Source organism: Symphodus melops (assembly GCF_947650265.1).
Source record: "Symphodus melops genome assembly, chromosome: 8".
NCBI classification, from domain to species: domain Eukaryota; kingdom Metazoa; phylum Chordata; class Actinopteri; order Labriformes; family Labridae; genus Symphodus; species Symphodus melops.
In genome coordinates, this window is record NC_136698.1 from 25,012,276 (window position 1) to 25,036,458 (window position 24,183).

At 38.0% G+C, this 24,183-nt stretch overlaps 2 protein-coding genes across 3 annotated transcripts in view; both read right to left on the reverse strand.

Moving 5' to 3' along the window:
• The window catches only part of LOC306828231 (basic immunoglobulin-like variable motif-containing protein), a 367,160-nt gene that overhangs the window by 296,071 nt on the left and 46,906 nt on the right, over positions 1 to 24,183 (reverse strand). The gene's annotated exons all lie outside the window — the stretch shown is intronic.
• dpt (dermatopontin) lies at positions 1,193 to 6,312 on the reverse strand. The gene is made up of 4 exons (XM_079350567.1): positions 5,970 to 6,312; positions 3,156 to 3,281; positions 2,199 to 2,306; positions 1,193 to 1,979 (listed from the first exon to the last, which is right to left on the reverse strand). Exons 1-4 carry the CDS (start codon positions 6,239 to 6,241, stop codon positions 1,913 to 1,915), a joined length of 573 nt encoding a protein of 190 aa, XP_079206693.1. The 5' UTR covers positions 6,242 to 6,312; the 3' UTR covers positions 1,193 to 1,912.

The following is a 24,183-nucleotide window of genomic DNA, read 5'->3' on the forward strand; positions in this document are numbered from 1 at the left end:
CATTTTAACAGCACTTTAGAGGGTTGATGTGGTAAAGAAACGCGGCCTGGCTAATGGCTTGCTAGGTAACATACTGGTTACTTAGATGTCGCATATTTGAATTTTGGAAGAAATAAAACACGTTCGGTTCTTGGCAAAGTCCATAGGAACATTAAGTCTGGTGATGAAGTAGGAAAGTTGGAAGACATTTGTTGCACAGGCTCTCACCTAATCAGCAAAAAAGTTTCCACCTTAAGGTCCAAGTAGCTTTTTTAAGAACCTTCATCCAGTTTAGTTGATCTTCCAGCTGAGTATCTGCTCACATTTACACTTTTAAGACTGGTGAAGCTGTAATGTAAAGTGAAGAGGAAAATAGTGTCAAATAAAGCTTGGAGTGTTTTTGTTAGGTTAGGCTATGGGATTATTTCAAATGTAAAAAATGTATTCTTCTTCTTTCTTTCTTTCAACAACTAGTTTCAAATTCACTAAGGCTGAATCCCAGCTACACCAAACAGGAAGCTGTTTTACGGGAGTGTGGAAAAGGAGGAGAAACTGATGGAGTTGTGGAGAGAGCATGAATGCCTCATTGACATATCCAGCAAAATAAAGTGGACAGTAAACAGTTGGACAGAAATTTGCTGCGACCATCAAATCTCCAGTGACTAAGCCGTATCTCACCTGGGAAATCCTCGGTCCTTCCTGTGACTAGCATAGATAGATATATCATATACACACTGGGGGCAATCCCAGGTCGTGACCGAGATATGAACCAAATTTTCTGAAGATCTTCTAGTGTATGGAAGACATAAAGCTGTATAAACTACATTGTTTTCTTGTCTAACCTTTGGTTGAAGGGAGGAAAAAAGCAGAACCAAGACACAACTGGTTTGATTTCACTTCATGCAGGTGAAGTTGTTTCCGTCCCTGTTGAAACAGTGATCCTTGATGTCAGGCCCTTCTAGCAGCGTGTTGTGGCAATATAAAGCTCTATTGAGTTTAACTTCAGCCGAGTTAATCTTAAAGAAGCTGTTGATATCTTTACGGGCAATTTCATCCTCTCTGCTCTCGGCAGGTTTACAAGCTCACAAAACTAGATTTTTGTTATTCCCAATTTGTCCTTTGACAAGCATAAAACTAAACTAAATTTAAACTAATAAACTTTACTTTGATTCTCACAACACCACACATGAATTAATGACCTGACAAAAAACAATAGAGGTGGATGTTTTTAATCCCATTTTCACACGTTGTAGTTACATGAGTTCCCGTACATTATCTTGCATAACTGAAAAAGAAATGTAATCAAGAATGAAAGCGAAATCAATTGAAAGCAGATGCAGTTCTTGTTCTTCATTGCATGCAAAGCCCTGTGATTCTGAAAGAGCTTCTCATGTCTTCCAACAAATAAGCAATTGTTCCAAGTGTTGACGCCAACACAATATCCCTATCAGTCACACCTCACAACACTGGATGCTTTTATGACAGTGAAGACGGTGAGAACCATTCTGCACGGCCAGCACCGTCACGTGAAGAGATCTTGGAGCACAGCCTGATGCAGTGTTTTCCACCAGCATGAACACGGCTTCGAATAATTGTTTGTTTTGGAAAGAGACTTTAACACATGCTGCCAAAAGACTTCCAGTTTCTCCCGCAACTAATTAAAAAACGCTTCGGCTCTCCAATGTGTCTGATGGAGTCCAAAGTCTTCTCAGCAGACCGTCTGTGTTCATGTTCATTTTAATAGTTTCACAGCAGACATTTTCCATGCTTGACTAAAAAACTGTCACTTTATAGGCACAAGACACTCGCCTGTTGATCTATATACACAAGTGAAAAAAAAGTATCATTTTGTTTGTTATGTCAGTTTCTGTTTACATGTAAGAGTAAGTATGTGTTGTAGTTCACACTGTAAATGGAAAGTTCTACTTATGATCTACAAATTTTCAAAATCACAGTCAAAGTCTGTCCACCTGCACAGGATGTACTTCCACTGTCGATCTCTGCAGAAAAAAAAAGAAAAAAATTCTGTCAGTTCAAATATTGTACATTAGCAAACTCCATTGTCTAAAGCAATAAATTCTGGTCCCGTTGCAGGATGACTTGTTCTTCCAACTTAGCCCAGGGAGGATTTAAACTACTTTTGGATCGCTTCTCTGTCCAAACGGATGCTTCATGGGGTAAAAAGTTATGAAGGAATAAAACAGATGTTGCGAGCAAACCTTAGCACTCCACTGAAAGTTGTCTGGGCACCTCGGACGAAGTAGCCATAGCTGGGGACCACCATCTCGCCCTCTTCTCTGTGTTGCTCAGGAATGTCATTGGTTTTCCTGTAGAGAGTCGCAGCCATGCTTTAGGTAGTCAAATACTGATCAATATCATTATTGGAAATGCTTGTTTTCAAGGTTTAGTGTTGAGTATAAAGCTAAAGAGAGGAGATGGTTAGCCTAACATGATGCAACAATTTCACAAAGGTGCAGCTCGCCTGATTTTCCAAAGGGGAAAAAATCTGTGTCCACTGAGGCTCATTATTTTATTTTCACTAATGGAGATAGTGACAAGCATTATTGACATGCTCATTTGTGTCAGGATTCTTTTCCTACTGAAACTTTCAATAAAATATATACTGTTAACCCCTTGACACCTGAATTTATTTATTTTTTTTACATGTGTTTCTGCTTTCAAGTAGATGCTAAATCAAGTTGAGAACGTTTATTTGAAAATAGCACATAAATAGATATTACATAAAAATAGCACATAAATAGCACATCAAACGGATGTTGTTCCATCTTCAACTAGTCCTACGACAAACTAATGCCTGCAAAAGTTTCCTCGGTATGTATTGAAAGTGCATCAACCGGCAGTGGAGGAATGCGGACGCTATTTTGGCTGCGGTTTGAAGCAAATTCGAGACAATAGGCGTTAAGGGGTCCACACTGTCTAATACTTCTGCGAGTCAAAGAGAAAATCTAGGTAATAACTAATTAGCTTGAGATGTTTCTGATTAATCTGGGCAACGCCCTGCTTGCTATTTCCCTTATTTACAGTTAAATGCTGCGTTAAGTTTACAGTCCACTGACTCAGACAGATATGAAAGTATTAATCTTCTGTACACAGTTATTCTCAGAAAAAGGGACAAAGTATATTTCATAAATATCAGAGGTCCCGTCAGAACTTACATGCAGGAGTAGGGACAGCGACGTTTGTAGTAGCAGCAGTAAAACTGCCACTCCCGGTCCAGGACAGATTCAAAGTACTTGCTTTGTACGCCTGCTACCAGCCCATTTCTAGTGCAAGTTGAAGTCCTGCAATGATAAAGGATTAATTGATATATTTATAAAAATATGTACAATATTTTATAACAGTAAAGTTCTAAGATTAGCCACTCCTTGTCCTTTCAAGGAGCCTTTATGCTTTTAAACATAACGTTCACTGGATTCTCTATAGATGTCATTATAAAACCATATAGACCAAGAAATATGCATGTATATTGTTTGAGTAGACACGTTTGATGACAGTGCAGTTTGTTTATGGCCCTTAGACTTCACTGTCACCACAACAGATCCCAGAATACCTGAGGTCCAAGCAGCAGGAGCCTCACAATGTGTGGACGCCTGTCATGGCAACAGTCAGCCATTTAGCCAATGGGGGTAGTTTCCCTGCGGGGTAACTGTCCTCAGAAGTGTAATTCAAACAGACAGCTATGTTAAAGAGGCAGGCGTGGCAGTGATGGAGTGTTCAAAGTGTTTGTCTCTGCGTTAAGTGCAGTGCAGCTTGGCAACAAATAGATCTGAAGAAAAGCAAAACTCTCTCACCTGCAAAGTCATCTGAAGCAGATCAAGATCAATAAGATTGTTGAACTTCTTTCTTGTTGCAAGATTTTAACACATAAGCTTGATCCAAATCCTTTGAATAGATCAACCTTTCTGGATGGTCAAACATGTTTTTTGTAATTTTGTAGCATTAGTTTAAAAGAGGGAGGAATTGATAATGTTGTTTGAACCTGTTGTGAATTATTATCAGATGACTGAAGGGTCTCTCTGTGAATATTATAGTGCAGAAGTTCAGGAAAATGCTGTGCCTCTATGTGAGAGGTGATCTCTCTCTAAAGAGCCATTGGCTCTGGATGTTGGATGAATCTTTATTTCTTGGTGATTTCCCCAGAAACTGTGAGCTGAAAGCAAATATGTCTGTTCTGCAGTGAGGTGGTGATTTATCGGCCCGTAAGACGTATTTCCTATATTTTGTGTGTTGGGGGTGTCCCGTTTTGAGTTGGACATGAATGTGCACCAAACATGAATTCAGAAGAACAACAAATAAGGAGGATGATCAATGTCATCAGCTTGCTTTCCTGGCAAGCCTTGAATCTGGCCACGCCTTCCGAACATGCGGGGGGGGGGGGGGGGGGGGGGGCCTAACCATGCACCATTTATTCATTAAAGAAATTTGCTAGGTTGAAAATGTTCTGATATTTGGCACTCAGTTTCTTATTAGGAAGTAGTATTGAGTCCTGAGGCTTTACCAGTTTAGAACCACTGCTTTAGAATATTTTACAAATGGCAAATCAATCTAATTTTGCAAGAATTCATAGTTGTATTTTATTTTCTATTTTTTTATCATTTATTTTTGTTTACCATTGTTGGCAACAGTACTTCAGACTGTAGGGACCTGGGTTAAAGACTGGAGCATCTCCAGGTTCAAGTCCCAAACTAGACTAAAGTCAGGAAATTGGTTTGGTTCCTGGAGAGTCGCCAGTTCCCTTCCTGTGCACTGCCCTTGAGCAAGGCGCCAAACCCCAAAATGCTCAGATGCTCGTCTGCGTGCAGCCCCCTTCTGTCTAACATCCCTCCATCAATGCATGTCCATAGCATCCTGTCTGTGCATGAGTGCATTCCTGTTATACGTGCATAACATGTTTAAAGAGCTACATTTCCTTTTAGGGATTAATGAAGCAATTATTTGTATTTATTTTATTATTATTATTAAACAGCAGCGAATCAATGTGTGACAATATCGTCCACCAGGTAAAATGCTTACGCGCTAAAATTAGCTTAGAAGTTTAATCTAGTTTGGTTGATGGGTTCTGTTGAAGTTCCACCTGAGAATAGCTTGTCAGCCACAACACATTAGAAATTATTTATTTAGACCTGCTACACATTTCATAACAAGGTTAACTTTGCATCCTGTGGTTGTGGCTTTATCTTTTTTTTCACGCTAGCTGAGGGCTGGAGGTGTTCCATTATACGTAATCACACACCTGCCAACAACATGTGGTTTTGTTCATACAACAGTTTCTTCTACAAAGACTTTGTGTGGGCCTTTGTTTTCTGCTAATAGTGACATTTAACTTTGTATGTTTGTTGTCACATTACTGAGTGAAGGGACATCATTTAATCATTTTGCCTTTTTGTACTTTTAGCTTCCATCTGTACTTTGTGTTGGTTGGTACAAAAAACCACAAATGGGCCAAAGATGTGCCTGCTACGTGGCTTTCACATCTGAATCAAATGTCCTTCTCGGTGCTAATGTGGGCCAGGAAAAACAAAATTAACAAACCCAGATGTATGCAGAGAAAAAGAAAAGGTGCAGACTACTGCTCTAAGATACAACATTAACTGAGCATGTGTACTATGACTCAGATGGTCCTGGATGATTGATTCGCTCATTTGCTTTCACTGCATTTCTGAGTTGTGTAGTCATAGAGCAAACAGCATAATTTATTCAGATCATTATTGGTTAAATCTCTCTTGACTGAGGCAGACTAAATAATGATGTTTGCACTAAGACTATAAAAAGGGGATAAACAAACAGACTTCATTTATTCTTTGGAGAAAAAAAATGTAAGTTGTCTGATTCCAAAAAAACAAGTCTGTTTAGCTAACTTGGTATTTAAAATGTTATTATAGTCAAAAACCTACAAAGCAAGCATCACAAAGAATCAAAAGTAAAGAAAGTAATCAACCAGTAAATGAATCACTTCATAAAGGACCCACCACTCCATCCCAGCTCGGCTGATGTCGTCCCACCAGCAGTCGCTCGGCTGCCCCAGACCCTCAGGTGTGGGCTGACACTCAAACGACCACAGGCGGTCCATGCCATCCTCCGCGCTGTAGTAACTCCTGGCGGCCACGAGGACCTCTCCATGGGGACACTGGAAGTTGAAGCTCTGCCTGTACCCGTTGACCCAGCCCATGTCGTGGTGGTCCTGAGACTGAGCCCCCACTGTGGACAGCAGAGACACCAACAGCACCAGAGCAGGATTCATGTTGAAGAAATCAGTCTGTCTGCTGTGTTTCCTCGCAGCTGCCTCAATTTAAACTCCACCGAGCCTTTTGTTGTCCAGATGTTTTGTTTCCAGGAGTGATGTGTAATTTGCTGTTTATGGGACAAGTCCAAAGTGGTCCTCAGTTTGACATTTTTAAGGTGGACTCTGGGATTGAGCATTACCAAAGTCTCACTCAAGATATGGCGTGTCCTTAAAAGACAGCACATTTAGATTACATGTAATTCAAACATTTTAGTGACTCTTTATTTGACTCTGGAGAATGTGTTCATTTGTTAACCATTCAATGTCTCAGGCTGTAAACCTTATTGCAGATGTTATTTTGGACCTTATAACAGTTTCATTGTATCATAAAACAACAGTTTAATGTTATCTGCCAAGAGTAAAAGCCTTCCTAAAACATACAATAAAACCAGAAAAGATAAGTAAACATAATGTGTGTTGATCTCCCATTGGGGGAAATGAACACAGAAAAGATTGACACTACATAGTTACGCTGACTCTACGTTTGCTCGTCAAAGTACATTTATGTTTCAGGCTCACTGTTGCCTCTCGAAGCCATTGTAGGTAATCAAACTGTGTTCCTCACAATATGTATAACACTGGTGGGTGTTTTATATCCTCTGGCCTCAGGGGGCAGTGATGAGCTCACACCTGAATGACAAGAGACAGACAATACACCTGAAAAATTTTAGTCCAGTATTTGGTCCTGACTTGCCCCCCTCCTAAACAATCGGGGTATGGAGGTGTGGACTAATTGGGATATGTTTCACACATCAAAATAATCCTCAAGAGTGTGGAGTCCAGACACTCATTTTACGATCTTAAATAAACACGTTTTATATATATATATATATATATATATATATATATATATATATATATATATATATATATATATATATATATATATATATTGTATATATTGTTTTTGTCTTCTGAAGTCACATTTTATCACATGCATATCTGAGAGATCTTGTGTCTGTGTAATAAGTAACTCTGTATCAAATTTAGTCTATGCCAACACATTGCCTACCCATACAATAATATACAGTAAATAATGAAATATACAATAAATATAAAAAAGGGTCCAAAATGTCCTCATACTTTACTCCTACCAGCAGCCGCAAACGTCCATCTATCACAAACAATAAACAACAAATAAATAAAGCCATTCTTCACAGATATCGATTACGAAGTGCTAACATGATCCTGACATTCTGCAGAAATCACACAAATGGATGCCGGCAGAGTCTCTGAAGCATCTTCCTCTCTGCATCACAAGATTACCGAACCATTAGAATTTCCTCAGCTTCTCCTGTTCCTGTGAAACGACGCTCTTTAAAAAGATCTTTGATAAATTATAAGTTAGTCTCTGTTAGAGAATGAGATCATGTTATTTGTGCGGTGTGGTGTTAGAGTAGTTTTTGAAAGTGTGGTTTTTAGTGTTGCTTGCATATTTATGACATTTTAAAGATTTAGATGATGTCAGAGAGGTTCAGTAGAGTGCACTCATGATATTTAGATTTGAATATGTTCAGAAGGTCATCTTACAGCGACACAAATGTCTGATCTACATGTTCCTGTGAGAAGCCTGGTTATCATGGTTTAGTTCATTTATTTAAAAAGTGATGGCTTATGTTATGTAAGATTTATTGTTCATATCTGTCAAATGTTAACTCAGTATGTGAAGTGAACTTGAGATCTAAAAGGCAGGTTTGGACTACTCACCCGATGCAAAGGATGACTATCAAATAAATAAAAGTCTGAAAAGTCAGACAAAAATCAGGTCAAAAGTGTGTTTTGTATAATTTATAGGTTAATATCATAAATGATTTTGCATCAGGAAGCTTTTGCAAGAAATTCATAATATACTGTTTATAAAATACAAAACATAAACATGATTAAAATGAAATTAGAAGGTGAGAGCCAAATTAAACTTGTAATTGGAAAAAGAGGGGGCAAAATAAAACTTAATAGATTTAAAGGTTTTATTTGTAAAGTGCAGATTTGTCTGAATGCAATAATTGTTCTGCAAGGACAGGCAATAAAACCATCCAGTGTTACTCTAGTTAGACATAAAGTCAAATTTAAAGATATAAAAACATCAATAAATCTATAAATGTTGAAGCTTACAAGATTAATGTGCAATATGTGTGTGATTGTGTGCATCATGTGTTTACAGTCACAGCAACATCATTTCATAAGCATCAACATGCTTTATTTGTTTCGTGTTTAATTTAAAAAAAAATTGAAAATTGTCACAGTTGTTGGGTAAATGTTAACGTTGAATAATTACGACCTTTAAAACACTTCTATATATATGTTTGTTTACATACAAGGATGTGTCCAGAGGGGTCGTCAGGGTGGCACAGTGCCCTCTTGAAATGCTGCCAGGTGTCCCTCCCAAAGCCTTCACAATGATTGGCTTTTTGCTTTGTGGATTTATTGATAAAAACTCTTTTAAATCATCGTTTCTTGGCAGCGTGTCTCTACCAGAATGTAAATAAATGTATTTTTGACAGTTGGACAGGAAGTTTTTTTGTCTCTTTTTCTTAAGTGGTTTAGATTAGATTTGAAATACACAAAATGTAAATGTTGCTACTTTATTGTGTTACTTTTTCAAGTAAAGATATAAAACACAGGAGTTTAAAATGTGAGTGCTACTTGTGTAGAAAGGATTAGCTGAACTGGAAATGGTTTGTAAATGCTATGTGTTCATGTGTGTGTGCCCACAAATACTGCTGTAATAATACCGCCACTCCTGCATAAGTCCACTATTTAAATTCACACATCAAAAACGTTTTATAAAACCAATGATTCTTCAGCCTGACGGATTTGAAGTATTGTTTCTGCATGACTTGGACTTCAAAGTAAGTCTGGACACCTACCTGGTACAGTAGGTTTGGTTAGATTCGTGGAAATATATCCTAAATCATTATAGTAAAGTAAACTCTGATAAAAGCACATTCTAACATCTAGTCTTACAGTTTTTGTTTTGACAACTCATTCGAAACTTTTTGTTGGCTTTCATAAGTGAGGCTCGAGCTGAGTCTTATCACTGTGAGCATGAAAATCTGATCCCATGTGAAAGATCATCCTCAAAGCTTCTAAAAATAAATAACGGACCACGTTCAGGAATGGAGAGTCACTGCATGAGGAGTTCCACAAGAGGCAAAATGGAGCAGATCTTGCGGGTATTTATAGACACTATTGTCTATTTTAAAATCTCTATTTAGAGCAGCTGTTGGCTCTTTGAGAATGTAAGGCCTCATTCACAAAACTTTGATCCGATGTGACACAGAGAGGACTCGCACCACTGAAGGACGCCTCTCGAGATAGCTTTGTATAAATCAACAACACAAAAATCTCAACTTCCTCGGTATCGTTCCAAACAGATGCTGATTGTTTTGAACAAAAATAATCAACCACACATCGCTAATAACTTAAAAAAAACAAATATTAATCATTTAGAGTAGAAAACTTTTCTTAATGCAAACTTGTGTTTCTTTCAGTGTGCGCAAATGAATGCAAGTCTCTTATTAGATAAACACTGTCGACAGAGAGAGCTACGAAATCGAAGGTGGCACTTGAAGTAAAACATAAACAATACACATATGGGATATGGTGGTGTTTAAAGATTGAATAGAAGAGTGTCAACAGATTGAAAGTGGTGATACGGCGGAAAATATCAATATGGTGCTTTACTGATTCTCTCCTTTCCATACAGTTTATGTTTTACAGAATGTAAAAAAGAGAGCAGCATCTATCTCACTAAAACCCTGCAGACATTGATGGCTCAAAAAAACTTAATTGTTCCCAACAGTCAGGGGAGTGTTCAAACTGGGTCGTGTACAGTATATCCTCTTACTTTCATTTATGACAAATTAATTCACAATTTAAAGTAATTAAAAATAACTACAGACTCCTGCCCATTGTATAATTTACGACAATAAATTAATTGCCATTTTTTTGTTACCATAAAAATGGCCAATAGTTAGTGCCATGTGTGCTTCGTAACTGGCAAAATATTATTGCAGGTGTATGCATATTTACACTCGTCTGTATCATCTTGTGACGTCAGATAAATGAGGGAGCAGCACTGGGAGGTTATTGTGATGGCTTGTGGAGAATAAAATGTTTACATAAATGGACATCGCAAGCCAAGATAGCAACAGTGCATTTACATGCAGCTACAACAAGTTTATTTATCGCGTAAGTCCAACTAAAACTGGACTTTTAAAAATATGTGTAAACGTGTTAGTCCGACTGAAATAGTACAAAATTTAATTTCTCAAAGACAACTAGATAAAGCAGTTAGAGATCGATTAACTCTCGTATGTAACCAAACTGGATCACCTGTTCTGTGAATACTAAACAGTCCCCACGCTGGGCTTTGACCCAGCAGTCAAACTGCATAGGTGCACTGACAAGGTCAACTGAAAGAAAGTCCAATTGTAACTAACTAAAAGAGACATATCACCACTAAAAGTAGAGGAGATGGACATTTTTCCATCAATAAATCAAATCCCCTTAGTGCATGTTTGCTGGGACAAGGACAAAATAAATAGCCTAATCAAGGTATAATTGTGGCTCTGGTTAACTGTTAATTTACAGAGTGCAAAAAAGTGATAGGAGAGTAAGGAAGTGGTGGATCAATATGTTAAGGGATAGAAAAAGACTCACATCGGTGCTAAGAAATGTAGGTCAAAGGTGACTTCTGGTTTCACACAGTAGGAATTTGAGCCAACACCCTGAAATGCAGAGTTCAGAATCTTGAGCCAAAATGAAAAGATTCAATTTTTTTATATAATTGAACGATTCAAACAAAAATCTTGTCTTTAGACACATGGTGCACAGAGCGATCACATGAGCCTCCACTAGTGGTGATTGTCTGGCATCAAGATGCAAAACGTCTTTCTGTCAGTCCGCTCTGTGTAAAAGGGGCCAGACTTCAGAGCTCTCTACCCACTAATCTGAAATTAGAAAACAACAGTAATTGCTTTCAAAGAATGGCTAAAATCTAAACAATAGTGCTCACATGAATAGCTCTTAACTGGATGATTGCTTGATCATGTTGCTGTTTGCTCTGTAGCTTACGTAACTGACATGGCAAACTGCTTGCATTTGTTTTATTGTTTGTGTTTTTGTTTTGTTTTCTCTTTCTTTCTATTTTAATTGTTTTATCCTTTCAAAAGTGCTGAGAATTAGCACGTGCTATAACACTCAATGCATCTGCTTTGTCCAATGTGATTGCCATGTCGGCATCAAATAAACTTTAAATAAATAAAACATTGAAGATAAAATAATGTCCAAATTCTATTAACACATTTTTGCATGTTTTAAACGTCTAAATCAACTTCATGATATTGATGTCCTTAGTTTTTTTGCAAGCACAATCTACTTCTGTATTTATATTGATGGGGAACAAAAAAACAACTGTTGTTCAGTTAGCTCTGGTCACACTGTGGCAGACTTGATTTGTCCTGGCAACCAGATTCAAGCGTGTACTGAAAATGAGGAGGCATACAAGCTCCCATAGTTTGTGTCCCAATCAGGAATGTTTCGACCAAGAAGATAAGTTGAGAGTGTTTGTGGAGGAGCAGAACAACCTGTGCTTGAAGAAACTGCACGATACCAAAATAATACTTCATCCATCTCCGATACTCATTCTCAGATTTATTTGGTCATTATTAATCATGGACAGTCCTCTCTCGTTAGTCCTCCCCACAGAGTACGCATGCTTTAAAACTGAATGTAAGGTCTCACAGTTAAAAGATGCAGAAGTCGGAGACATTAAACAGAAGTTGTTTACGCTTTTAAACAATCGGCTATCGACATTTCCTGTTCAGATCGGGTCCTTAGCAGCTGCCTGACACACTCAACATGAACTCTTTACTGTATGTCATGTGCATCTCATAATCCATATGAGAATCTGCCTGTGTTGTGTTATATGAAAAATATGTCATGTGTGATCAAATTATGACTAAAATGAACACATTACATGATTACATGAAATAATTTGTCTCATTTATTGTGATGAAAAGAATAAAGACTTCTGCTACGTGTTTATTGTCCTTTTTCAAGTCGCCACAATGATGACAGTGAAATTAATTATTAGTAAAAGGCTATGTCCATAATCTACACTGCTGTATTATCATACATAGTTCAATCATTTTATCCCACAATGCTTTGCAAAAATTAGTGTACAACTGATGGTCACTATTCAAGCATTATATCCCATCATGCATTGTGGTTTAAAGCTTTTAGGTAGTAGAAAGTGGTGTTTAACTCAACTGTGACCAGCGTGAATACAGAAACACAAATACGTAACTGTTTTGTGAAAATAAACTCAGGATAATATTAGTTATGACTTCAATTCATGCCGTTATTTTTTATCCTTGCTTGATGTTAAGCTGCACGTTTCAGTTGTGTGTCTGTGATGGCGTCATCGGCAGCGGCCTGCAAGTCAGCGAGCATGCGTCTGAAAGGTTTTTTTATTTCACTGAACGAAAATACTTGATTCTGATTGGACAACAGACTCTAGGTCTACATAAGCGTTGGAGGAAGTCTTTGAGCGTGTCCATCATAGCCTGTTCATTTGCTGTGTGCCTCCATGTTTCCTCTCCTTTTTTTCATCCTGCTGCCTGAGACCCGTAAATAAATCTCAGTGTACGTCATGAAGGACGACTCGGCTCCCACAATGCATCTTAACTGAGCATCTACAGGTGTACTAAATACATGTGTCAGCTATGATGAAGTCATGGAAAAAGCAGCTGTGCTATACAAACATTTGTTTAAAATAAGAGCTCGAATGGAACAGATTTCTCTGATTGTTGCCTTGACTCCTCTTTCATTCAATCTTGCAGGTGGGACACTCTAACACCTGCCATGCGTAAAATGACTGTGACTTTAATGATTTTTAATGACTATTCCAACATACATCACACATGGAGAAATGAAATTATTAAGAATATTACAGCTTCATAAACCCACCAACTATTAATTCATCATCCACTTAGCGAAGCAAATCATCAGCTACCACCACCAGTGTCCAGATTTATGCAGTCATCCATAAATTAAAAAAATCTCCCCTGTTAAGTCCAAGGGCAAAATATTTTCTGTCAAGCCATATCATAAAAGTTATTGAATAAATCTTTATTCACTGGGCTCATCTGATAGAAATAAGAAGTATTTAGATTATTGAAAGTGTAGAAACAGCTTCTGGGGGGGGGGGGATTGAGCCTGAATTAAAAGTCAGGATCTCTTAACATTATGGTGTTGGAGTTAATTGACTTTCGTAGAGCTGTCCCATTCTTGCAACGACAATATCAAAGGAACTCGTTGAGGGAAACAAAAAACATTTCGTATAACTGCAAAAATATCTCTTTACCGTGCTTTAAAACCATCAACTGTAAATAAACTTGTCTGACAAAGTCAGCTTGAAGGGCTGCTATGGAAGCCCATCCATGGTGGTTAGAAATATTGACTCTATAAGACTTTCGTTGGAGGCCAGGCACGACAAAACGCTGCAGTCAGATCGGTCATGCAACTGATTTTGCACAACTTGTATCCATTATAAAATCAAACCGGTTGAGTTACAAATAAGAACAAGTTTTTGTTGTACCAGACCGTACGCATGCTTATTTCCGCTGGGACTTGATGTTTCTGAGCTCGCATTAAGGCACACACCTGAGGAACTGCAGTTTCATGCACTTCTGCATTGACCTTCATTTTTTAACACCTGAGGTTGCTACGTGTTTAAAACATAATCTTAAAAATGCACGACGTAAAACATTTAACCAAACTTATAGAGCAAACTCTGGGGAAGTCCTATATTTCTATTGAAAGAGCAGAAACATGAATAATGTCTAATAATAATAAGCACTTTATACAAAGCAAATGATCAAAGAGTATTTAACAAAGACATCTTAAGGTCTAATTATGATTTAATGGTGTGATACATTACTTACAAAAACACAAGCATCTCTGGTATGCAGGGTTACACAACTGGCACTTTGAGGATGGCAAAAGGTCCCCCAGCAGGGTCCGTTTTCCCATAAGACCTTTGCTGTTTAATAGTGCTTCACTGATGAAATTAAAAGGGTCATCCAAAAGGCCACCGTAATAACGTCTACAAAACAAATCACTTTGCTTCAGGCTGTAACCTCATTAGAACAATGCGTCGTGGTTGCTCAGAGGATGTGTCTGAGCTGGGGCTGCTGAGGCAGGCGGGCAGAGATAAGCCTCACTGACAGTAGTGATAATGGGAGGGCGGGAAGGATTGCCCAGAAAATAATCACGCCCAAGGTATTTGAGCCATGATGCCCCGTTCTCATTTATTTAGGTATGTCAATGATGCAACTTCTCGATCAGGTTTCAAGGTTATCTTGGAAAAAATGTGCAAGGGTCACTACAAGAGCAAGGTGCATATTTTTAATTTTATCATTTTAGTATTTAAGATATCTGTGTTACAAATGTTGACAATCACACACAAAATGGCCGAACATTTTAGTTGCGCATGAACAACCATAACAGTTCAATATCTGATAGATCCTGGAAAGATGGTCAAACAGACTGAGAACAAACATATCTCCAGTGGCTAAACACCAATGCATCACAGAAATGATTGTGAAAATTGGAGAAGAATTCATGTTTTGCCCTTTAATGATCTGACAGATGTAGAGAGAAAGCAAAAGCGGGGATGACAGAGTGTGGAAGGTTGCGGGCCGGAAATAAAGTTACCAAACTGTTCACAGAATAGATTACCTAAAGGCTAGCACATGAGGCTAACTGGCATTCACTCAAAAGATGGAAAAAAGTTAACATAGCTCCCCTAAAACCACTAATGGTTCAGTGCCAGTAGAGATAGACGACCTATTCTTACAACATTTTGCATCTGGAAGACTCAATTGTTCGAGTAGTAGGCTATATTTCTCTAATGTCTTTGAAGAAAAGTGTATGCTAACAAAGCTACCTTTCTTACACTCATAAAGCGGCGAAAAACTGAACGGAGTTTCTTTACATTCGCCCTTTTAACATCTAAGATAGAGCCATAAAGTATGTCCTTTATAGGATTCAACATTTGTAAGAACCAAGTGGTTCAAAATGACACCAATGCAGACAATATAATAAGTCAATATAATATGCAGGGGACATAAGCAATCAAAGCAAAGACGCATTGCCCAAAAGGTGTAATATAGTCATGGGTGTTGGACTTATTGTATCTAGGTGGGACAAGCAGCAGCCAATTTATTAGGACCCAACATTTTTCAATATATGTTAAAAACTCAAATCTGTCTCTCCATCTCTCTCGACTTTGAAATGTAAAGTATCAAAGAAGGCTAACAACCATCTAATCAAAAGTGGAAGATCCTCTCGATCACCACGATTAGCCTTCAAAGTGTTGGTTAAAGATAGAGAAAGATAGAGAAGTCACTCTCATCCACTGTTGCTCTCTCTGTACTTTTTTCTGGGGAAACTTGGTTCACTTAAGTCGTTTTTTTCCCTGCACTGATAAGGGGGCATGCTCTTTAAAATAAGTGCTTTCTACTTAACATGTGTTTAGTGTTGTGTTTCCTGTATTGTACAATTAACTACTGGATCTAAATTAATGGACTATCTCTCACAAACTGGCTGGGCATCTGTAATAGAATCTGCAGCAGAGAGAGGTGTGATCATAAATCACACAGTGCTAAAAGACACTCACTCTGCTAATGCTAATCAGTCTCTCATGTAATTCAAATGACTGTGATAGAAATCAGAGAAAACAAGCTTTATCACTAATCACTTTTTTCTCTTTCGAAGGCTCAGCTCGACTTTTTTGTCGCATATTTGAAATTCAAATCAAACTCTGAAATGTGAGCATCAAAGGTGGAGCATGTCCAAGGTCAGTTTTCATGCATGCATTTATTCTCTGATTACTCTTCATTTGAGCTCCAGCACGGTCAGAGCTGCTTATTAAAACTGGCGCGCCGTTTTCCCATCACCATTAAAACTGAGTATCATTGCTCCAAATTATCTGCAATCTTATTTTTAACTTGCATGGCATGTAACCTTCCTGCTGGTTCTGCTTCCATTACATGTTTTGATTCACACGCTCTTTTTCCATTCCCAAATGACACATGCACACCGCACGATAATTTCTTCACTGTGTGTGCAGAAGTGGGTCATTGAATTTTGACAAACACTGTGGCGTGGAGCTGCATGTTAAAATAGACATTAAGCTACTTCCGCTGAAGATTACTCTTATGAGGAGAAACCATAAATCAAACGACTGTAGAGGTTCTGAATTTATTATGAACTATTTGTACCTCTATTATTTATTACTGCCGTCAGACTATGACAGCAGTGAGCCACAGTCTGTATTCACATGTTAAATGTTACGCTGGCTTATCATGTCTCATAATATAATTGATTATATTCAATTCATTTCTCAGTTTCTTTCTAGTTTTTTCTAGTTGTATTTTTAAATTAGAATGCACAAGTCCCTGCTATAAATCATGTCACTTGCTGATAAATGCTTCACATGTCTGAAATTGTCCTGTAAAGTTATTTTTACTTACTTGTAACCAGTTATATAGGCTAAACCTGTTATTTTGATATATTTAACTTTTCTTCTTTCTTTACATTAACTGTTTATTTGATGTCTTTGTGTTGCTGAAGAGTTATCTCTCTGTGGATCAATAAAAATGTTCTTATTTTTTAAATACCCTCACCCAGAATCAGGCGAGCTTCCCCCTGCTTCCAGTTTCTACTCTAAGCTAAGCTAACTGCCTGCTCTCTCGATAGGCAAGGCAGGCTGTAACGGGAGGAGAGGGAATCTTAATAGAATCCAATTTGTGATGTCATAAATTGAGAAAATTTGAAACGGAGCATTTTTCTCTATGTGGTAAGACTTGTGCAGACCACAAACAACAAAGGACTGGATGGATTTATTTCAAATGTTGTGGGTCAATAGACACTCAGGTTACCCATACAAATCAAAAACACTGTAAAAGTAGATTTTTCATAGCATGTCCGCTTTAATAAGTAACGATGTTCAGCTATCTTTAAAACCGAATTTGGTTTGATGATGTAATTTAAGATGCACTGTCTTTGCTAACTTCCGTGGACCCCCTCCATGCAGCCAGGAGCCTGAAGCTTTCCCCTTTCCTCCGCTGGTATCTGCACCCACGGACTCCACCTCCAGCTACAGGGTCACAAACCTCCTCTGCTGCTTGATTCATGTTAGATTTCAACCAAAGCACAGCACAGATGTTTCATTTAGACCACAGGAGGACTGTTTGAAAAGGTGATAAAGGGGGATAATGTGTCCTCTTTAAAGCAACATAGTGACACATTTTTTGATTTGTTGCCTGTTTCAAAAAGCAAACCTTCTCTTGTTAAAATGCTATGAGCCTTTTTTTCTGTAGTGTTTGCATTTTGTGTGTAGGCCTGTTGTCAGGCCAGTAAAACTGAACTGTGAAAAACCATGTCAGGTTCTTTAACAGACTTCAGTCAGCTCTGGAAGCTTTTCAGAGCCAGGTAGAAGGTGTTAGTCCAATGTGCACACTTCGTACTATCAAATGCCATTTAATTAGAGCATCTACACCTACTTTTTTTTTTTTTTTTGGACCAGTCCAGAATTGATAGGACAGACAGAGAGCTTGGTAAAGCTGGACTATGTTGCTACAGTAGTGTAATTGTTGTATCTCTGTAAAAATCAGACACTAACAAAGAGTGCATATAGTGCTGGGATGAACTTTTGCTGTGGTCACTCTATGGAAAATAATGTGACGTGCAGTTTATTGATTTTGCCATCTAAGTCAGATAACTGCTCCCCCATTTACTCTGCAGGGCATGCTCTCTATCGGCACGCACCATACCAAATATGGCTCACTTCCTGCTGTGCCTCAACTCTCTTTAATTAAACTGTAAAAAGTCTCTGTTCCAGATGTGCAGAGCTCCAACGATCAAATGGCATTTTAGACTTTGCATTTTCCAGTAAAACGTGTGTTTAAAGGATTCATTGTTATTTTGAAAATATGGAGAATGTAGACAGTCAGAAACGTCTCTCAGTGACAGGATATCTGCTGGACTATGTCCATAGTCCTGCTTCAGTATTTTGTAACTGCTGGTTGTTTTCAGTCATAGAGAAGGATACATAATGTAGGACCGGCCAATAGGCTTGTATGACATTAGTAATACTAAACTAAAGACCAAAGGACTTTTAATGTGATTTCATCTTCCCTGATAATAATTAAATGTCGGACTAAAATGTGACCTTTGTTAAGCCTGTTATATACCCTGACTGTCAGAAGTAAGTCTTTTGTTCACATAAATGTTATCTTGTTTATATAATTGTAACTTTTAAGTTGTGGCTTACAAATATATCATTTTAACAATACGGAAAATGTAAATAGACTGGACTCTGAAATGGAGTGAGTTACTACAAAAACAACGGCTATAGTTCATCTTATCCTAACTGGATACTTGTTTGCTTTTGGGAAACGGTGTTAGAAATGCAGCACTTTTGTTCATTAAGATTGCTCTTCTTTGCCCTTTTGTTGATATTATGATTATGTTGGACAACACGTTGATATAGAGGCAAGTATTGTCTTAACAGAATCGGACAGCATACTCTGTTGTTTCTTCTGCATCGTTCTTTTTTTTTTTTTTTTTAAATGAAGTCGTGTCTTGTCTCAGGACTGGGTTAGTCCCCCTCAGTAAGATGCATGTGTGAATAACCAGATCAGGAGGATTTAAGAGGTTTCGTGTGTGAAAACAGCTAAAGCAAGATCCAAGCTGTCAAAAATGAAAATGAACAGCATGCATCCTCATGGCACAGAGTTTTTTTTAATACTTGATGTTTTATTTAAAGTTTTGCCAGCTCTAATGTTGTAGACAATTAAACACTTCCAGTCTAACATTAAAATGATCTGCATTTGAGACATCTCTGGCTTTATGGCGTTATTTTGAGCCACTTTAAGTGTAAGAAAATAAATAGCTGATAAAGTCAGTGAACCACCAACTCAGCTTTGATCAGTTCTCCAGGATATTACTGGTATCTGCAGTGTGTTGTTGATCGCCCTGTGCACAGTATGATCGCGTGGTAAAGTCTGCTTATTCACCTGTGACACGACATAAAGGCGAGGGCTGCACACTAGGAGGCGGCTGCCAAACACATGTAAAGGTCAAACCCACAGCCTCAGAGGGTCCATGTGTTATTCAGGATGTTAAGGAGAAAAGGATGCGGAGAAGCCTCTTGGAATAATCCTTAAATTAGACACTTGCATCAACTTTTCCAGGCAGCTGCAAAACCACAAGGTGTATGCTGGTAACAAAGAAATGCTTGTTTGTGAAAAAAGAGCAGGAAAATGTTTGAGGCAACGTCAGTCAACGAGTACAAAATACGTTTTCACCTGGTAACGGCTGGTGTAAGTGGGACAAACTTACTTTTATTTTCCTTCTTCCTTAAACTCACTGCTCAAACTGCTCAAAGATTGTTAAAGAAACAAGCCTTTGTTTTCGGTTTAATGTCACATTTGGCTGTATTGAGAAGTCACAATATTATGGCTCATATCTACATGAGCTCGACTTTTTTTAACCTGAAAGTGCGAGCAGTTTCAATTATCGCAAACATTTTCAAACTTTTATGATTAACATGTTGTGCAACAGCAAAGCAAATACCTCTCTGAACAGAAAGATTTCCTTTTCTGTCAGGTTTCCCTCAAAGTGCAAATATTGAATTGAATACCAAATCTCACATTTACTGACATTCCTATCTAAAAAAAAACCATGGCTCAATCAAAGAAGGAGATCTTTTTCAAACATTACACTTCTGGGTTTCAATCTGAAGAAAAAAGAAAACTCAAAAACTAAAGCAGAGCAGAGACAAAAGATTATGTAAATCTGTTTTAGTTACATTCCTGTTGTATGAAAGTAGCAACACGTTAGATGTACTTTTTAATAGAAATTTCAGGATAAAAAATTAGATGTGAATTTTGGCCTTATTTTAACAGGGGTAGGTCTGGGGTTAATAAGCCAGCTAACACTGAGGAATTAAACCGCTGTAACAGCTTTTTCTCCTCGTAAATTTCAACCAAACGTGTGATGGGAAATAGTCTCAATAGAAATCTAGCTGTAGTCTTGTAAACAGTGACCCTGTGGGACCCAGTCTTTTCAGAAAGTTGTAGTCTGTTGCTAAAATGTATTTGGATGTAAGAGAGCGTCAGAACGCTATGATTTGACCTCTATTTCTCATCTGGCCAGAGAGGACTGTTTTGAACTGAGCTGCATGTTTTTCTCGGCCTCTGAATGTGTCCACCTTTCTGTCTAACAGCCAATCCAGGAGACCGTCGCTCCTCCAGCCTGCTGCATAGACACACTATTGTTGATGAGCTCAAGTCCAGCTCACCGGCCACATTCCAGATCCCATCCACAACCTATCTCAGAATGCTGCACCTCCTGGTAATCTTGGCAAACCCTTGATCTATGTAAACAGTGGACTGCTATGTTATCACTGTAGAATCAATGGTCCTAAAGAGTATATTACATTGTTTACATAAAATGGTGTGAAAACAGGCCAGTGCATAGCACTGACTGGTGAGTCAGAAGAAAGAAACAAGTCTGGTTTACTCCATTTTTAAATGGATAATATCTGAGGATAAAAGAGGAATTTAAACCAGAGGCTCTTTATGTAATTAAAGAAAACCTGGCTTATATCCTTTTTGTGGTCTTATTTTCCTCAATTTATCTACATTTTACTGAAATGTCTGTCTTTTGTTTCTGAAAAAAAGAGGTCATGACACTAATCTGAACACAATGTTTTGTACAGCGTACATTAATGGGGACTTTCAAAAGAACAGATGTGGTTGTCATTTTGTTTGAAGCCTTCATAAACATAACTCATCTCTTATGAGCCAGACGACTTCCAGACACATTTATCGTATGCTTTTTATACATCATATTGATGTACAGCAGCATTTGTAAACCTTACAGGGTGTATCTTGGTTCCATCTCTTTGTTCTGCCGAAGGTCTTTACTGTTTGAGGTCAAAGCGGCACAATTTTTTTTAATTTAATAAATGTCATTGGTTGAAAAAAATCTGAAGGAGTTGTTGGCAGTGTGTACTGAGACTAGACCAGTGGAGAACCAACCCCCGGTTATATATTAAGGGACAACTGTGTTGTAATAACGTAAAGACATGTATGTGTTTTGTATGAAAGCAGAAAGAGGGTTACATTGGTGGACCTACACTGTAAGATCTACATGACATTTTCTCAGTATTGTGAAGTATTCATGATGACTGTTCACAATGGTAAATTGTGAGTTGAGAGAAGATTATTGACACTTACTGGGCCTGTAATTCAACTGATAATCTAACAGTTCATGAGAAACACTGTCAGTGAACTAGCATATTTTTCTCTTTTCTTAAACTTTATTTGAAGAAACTTTCCAGATAATTTCACTTATTAGCATAAACGCACAGGTTTATTAATAATAAAAATGATGGAAATTAGAATCATGTAGTCAATTTCATTACATGTTGGCATTTGAAATGTTATACAAGGTGAAATGTTCATTAATAAACATGGGGAGCAGTGGTAAGTACCTCATCTGTGTGCAATGAAAGAGTCATCCTCTGACTTCTCAGCACTCACTGTCATCATTTTGTGACTCACGACCAAGTGACACTGAGCTATCACACTGCACTTAATCCAGCGTTTTTTTTTCTTCAACCAAACAAGAATGACTTATTACAACAAATCCAAATGTTATCTTTGAGGATTCAGGAGAGAGAAGGCTGATTTCCACCTCCATACCCCTGAATATGCTGGAATATTTGGTCTAGTATCTTATATCAATTTGTTAATATCCATCATATACTGGAGAACACTGAATTTCAATGTGCAGGCCTACTGTATATATGCAGTATATTACATTTGTCACAAATCTGAACTTGCACATAATCCAAAATTACCGTATCATTTATGCGACACTTGATATTATCCCACATAAAATATTATGATTATTGTGTTAGCACTTAGCAAACACAACACGTCAAATGGGCCAAGCTAGCAAAACGTTCTGTTCTCTTTACCTGTAGTATGGGAGGAAACTTTTTATAGACTACTCTCTTGCCGATGCTTTCTTGCAGGGGTCCCCTAACTTTTTTGCTTGTGACCCTCAAAATAAGGGTCTACCAGAGACTGGGGACCCTCACTGTGCCTGAAGGTGGTTAAGGCATGCAAAAGTAGCACTTTAGTACCGTAAATTCCGTACTATTGAGCGCACCTGGATATAAGCCGCACCGACTAAAAATAAGCAAATAAATGTATTTGTACATATATAAGCCGCACTTGATTATAAGCCGCAGGTGTCCACGCTATAACAAGAGATATTTACACAGACGTAGGCTACCGGTAACATCCGCAAATACTGTAGCGTCCGTACGGACGTTAAAGGACGACGAGAGCGTTCAAATAATAACTTTTAATAACCCGATCACTGTCGGCCGTGACCACGCCGTTTACAGCAGAGAACAACACATAACTTGCCCTAACAATCCAACTCTCTCCCCCAGCGTTCTCTCATACAGCCACTCAACACGTTCTCGCTGGTGCATTCACTGACTCTCCACATAATCGGAATTATGAACACATTATCAACTACCGACTTTACAACATGAACCGTTACAATACGAAGCCTAGCCGACGGTGTCTGTAACACGACTGATGAAAAAGATGATAAAGCCGCAGTGCTCGAAGTGTGAGAAAAAAGTAGCGGCTTATAGTCCGGAATTTACGGTAATTTATTATAAGAAAGGTGAGAAGCAGTACAAGCACTTAGTGGACACATAACATTTATAAAGTGTTTATCCTTAAAAAGCATCTTGTGATCCCCTTACTTGATCCAATTTTGGGAAAAGAAACTTTAGTATAAATGTAGGATATATCTGCTAGTATTCATCATTTCAATGTTTCCTCTTTGCTCAAATGTGTTTGTTTTTAATGTTATGCGTCTGTCCCTTATTGTCAATACAAAACACATTTTTAGCACTTTTTCAGGGAGGCCTACAATTTGAACTCTTCATGACATTAATGCTTCTTTCAAAAACAGAAAGCCACAAATGGCTAAAATGAATTTAAACTGGCGATAGATTGCCATTCTTTGAAGGCAAGGCAAGTTTATTTGTATAGCGCCTGTTCAGACACAAGGCAATTAACAGACATAAAAACAGAAACGCATTAAAACAAAGCTTAAATAAAGAATGCAACAGCAATTAAGAAAGATTGTACATCATTAAAAGACAGAAAAGAAAAGTAAAAGTACTCGATAACGTAACAACTTTGTTGCAGTAAGGCAGAAAGAATATTTGTAATGGAAAGCCTGAGTGAATAATATAGTTTGAAGGCCTGATTTAAAGGAGCTGAGTGTGCCAGCAGTCCTCAGGTGTTCAGGGAGTTTGTTCCACAGGTGAGGAGCGTAGTAACTAAAAGCTGCTTCTGACTCTGGAAACACTGAGTAAACCTCCTCCTATAGGACCTGAGTTATAGTGTACAAGTGGATCTGACATGTATTTAGGGCCAAGACCATTCAACGCTTTATAGACCAGTTGTAAGATTTTGAAGTCGATCCTCTGACACACAGGCAGCAAGTGCTGTGATTGAAGCACTGGTGTAATGTGCTCCACCATCTTGGTGTTGAAAAAAAGTTTACTTAACCTTCTTTTATATCGGTTAAAATAAGCCTAGCCTATGTAATACCCTACTGAAGCTAATTAGATAAATTATTTGTTCATTTCAAGTGAGAAACTTTTGAAGTAGCCTATAGTAAACATATTTTTAAACCATTCACATGTACGTTACTTTGTTGATGTTTGTTGTTGTTTGATCCTTATCTTATTATTTGAATTTGTATTTTAGAGTGGGGGGACCTTG

Excerpts from the sequence above, each read along its gene's own strand:
- dpt (XM_079350567.1), bottom strand. The coding sequence starts at position 6,241 with ATGAATCCTGCTCTGGTGCTGTTGGTGTCTCTGCTGTCCACAGTGGGG. Across the intron at positions 3,282-5,969 it reads AGCCGAGCTGGGATGGAGTG|GACTTCAACTTGCACTAGAA; the intron begins GTGGGTCCTTTA and ends TTATCATTGCAG. Across the intron at positions 2,307-3,155 it reads CGCTGTCCCTACTCCTGCAT|GAAAACCAATGACATTCCTG; the intron begins GTAAGTTCTGAC and ends GACTCTCTACAG.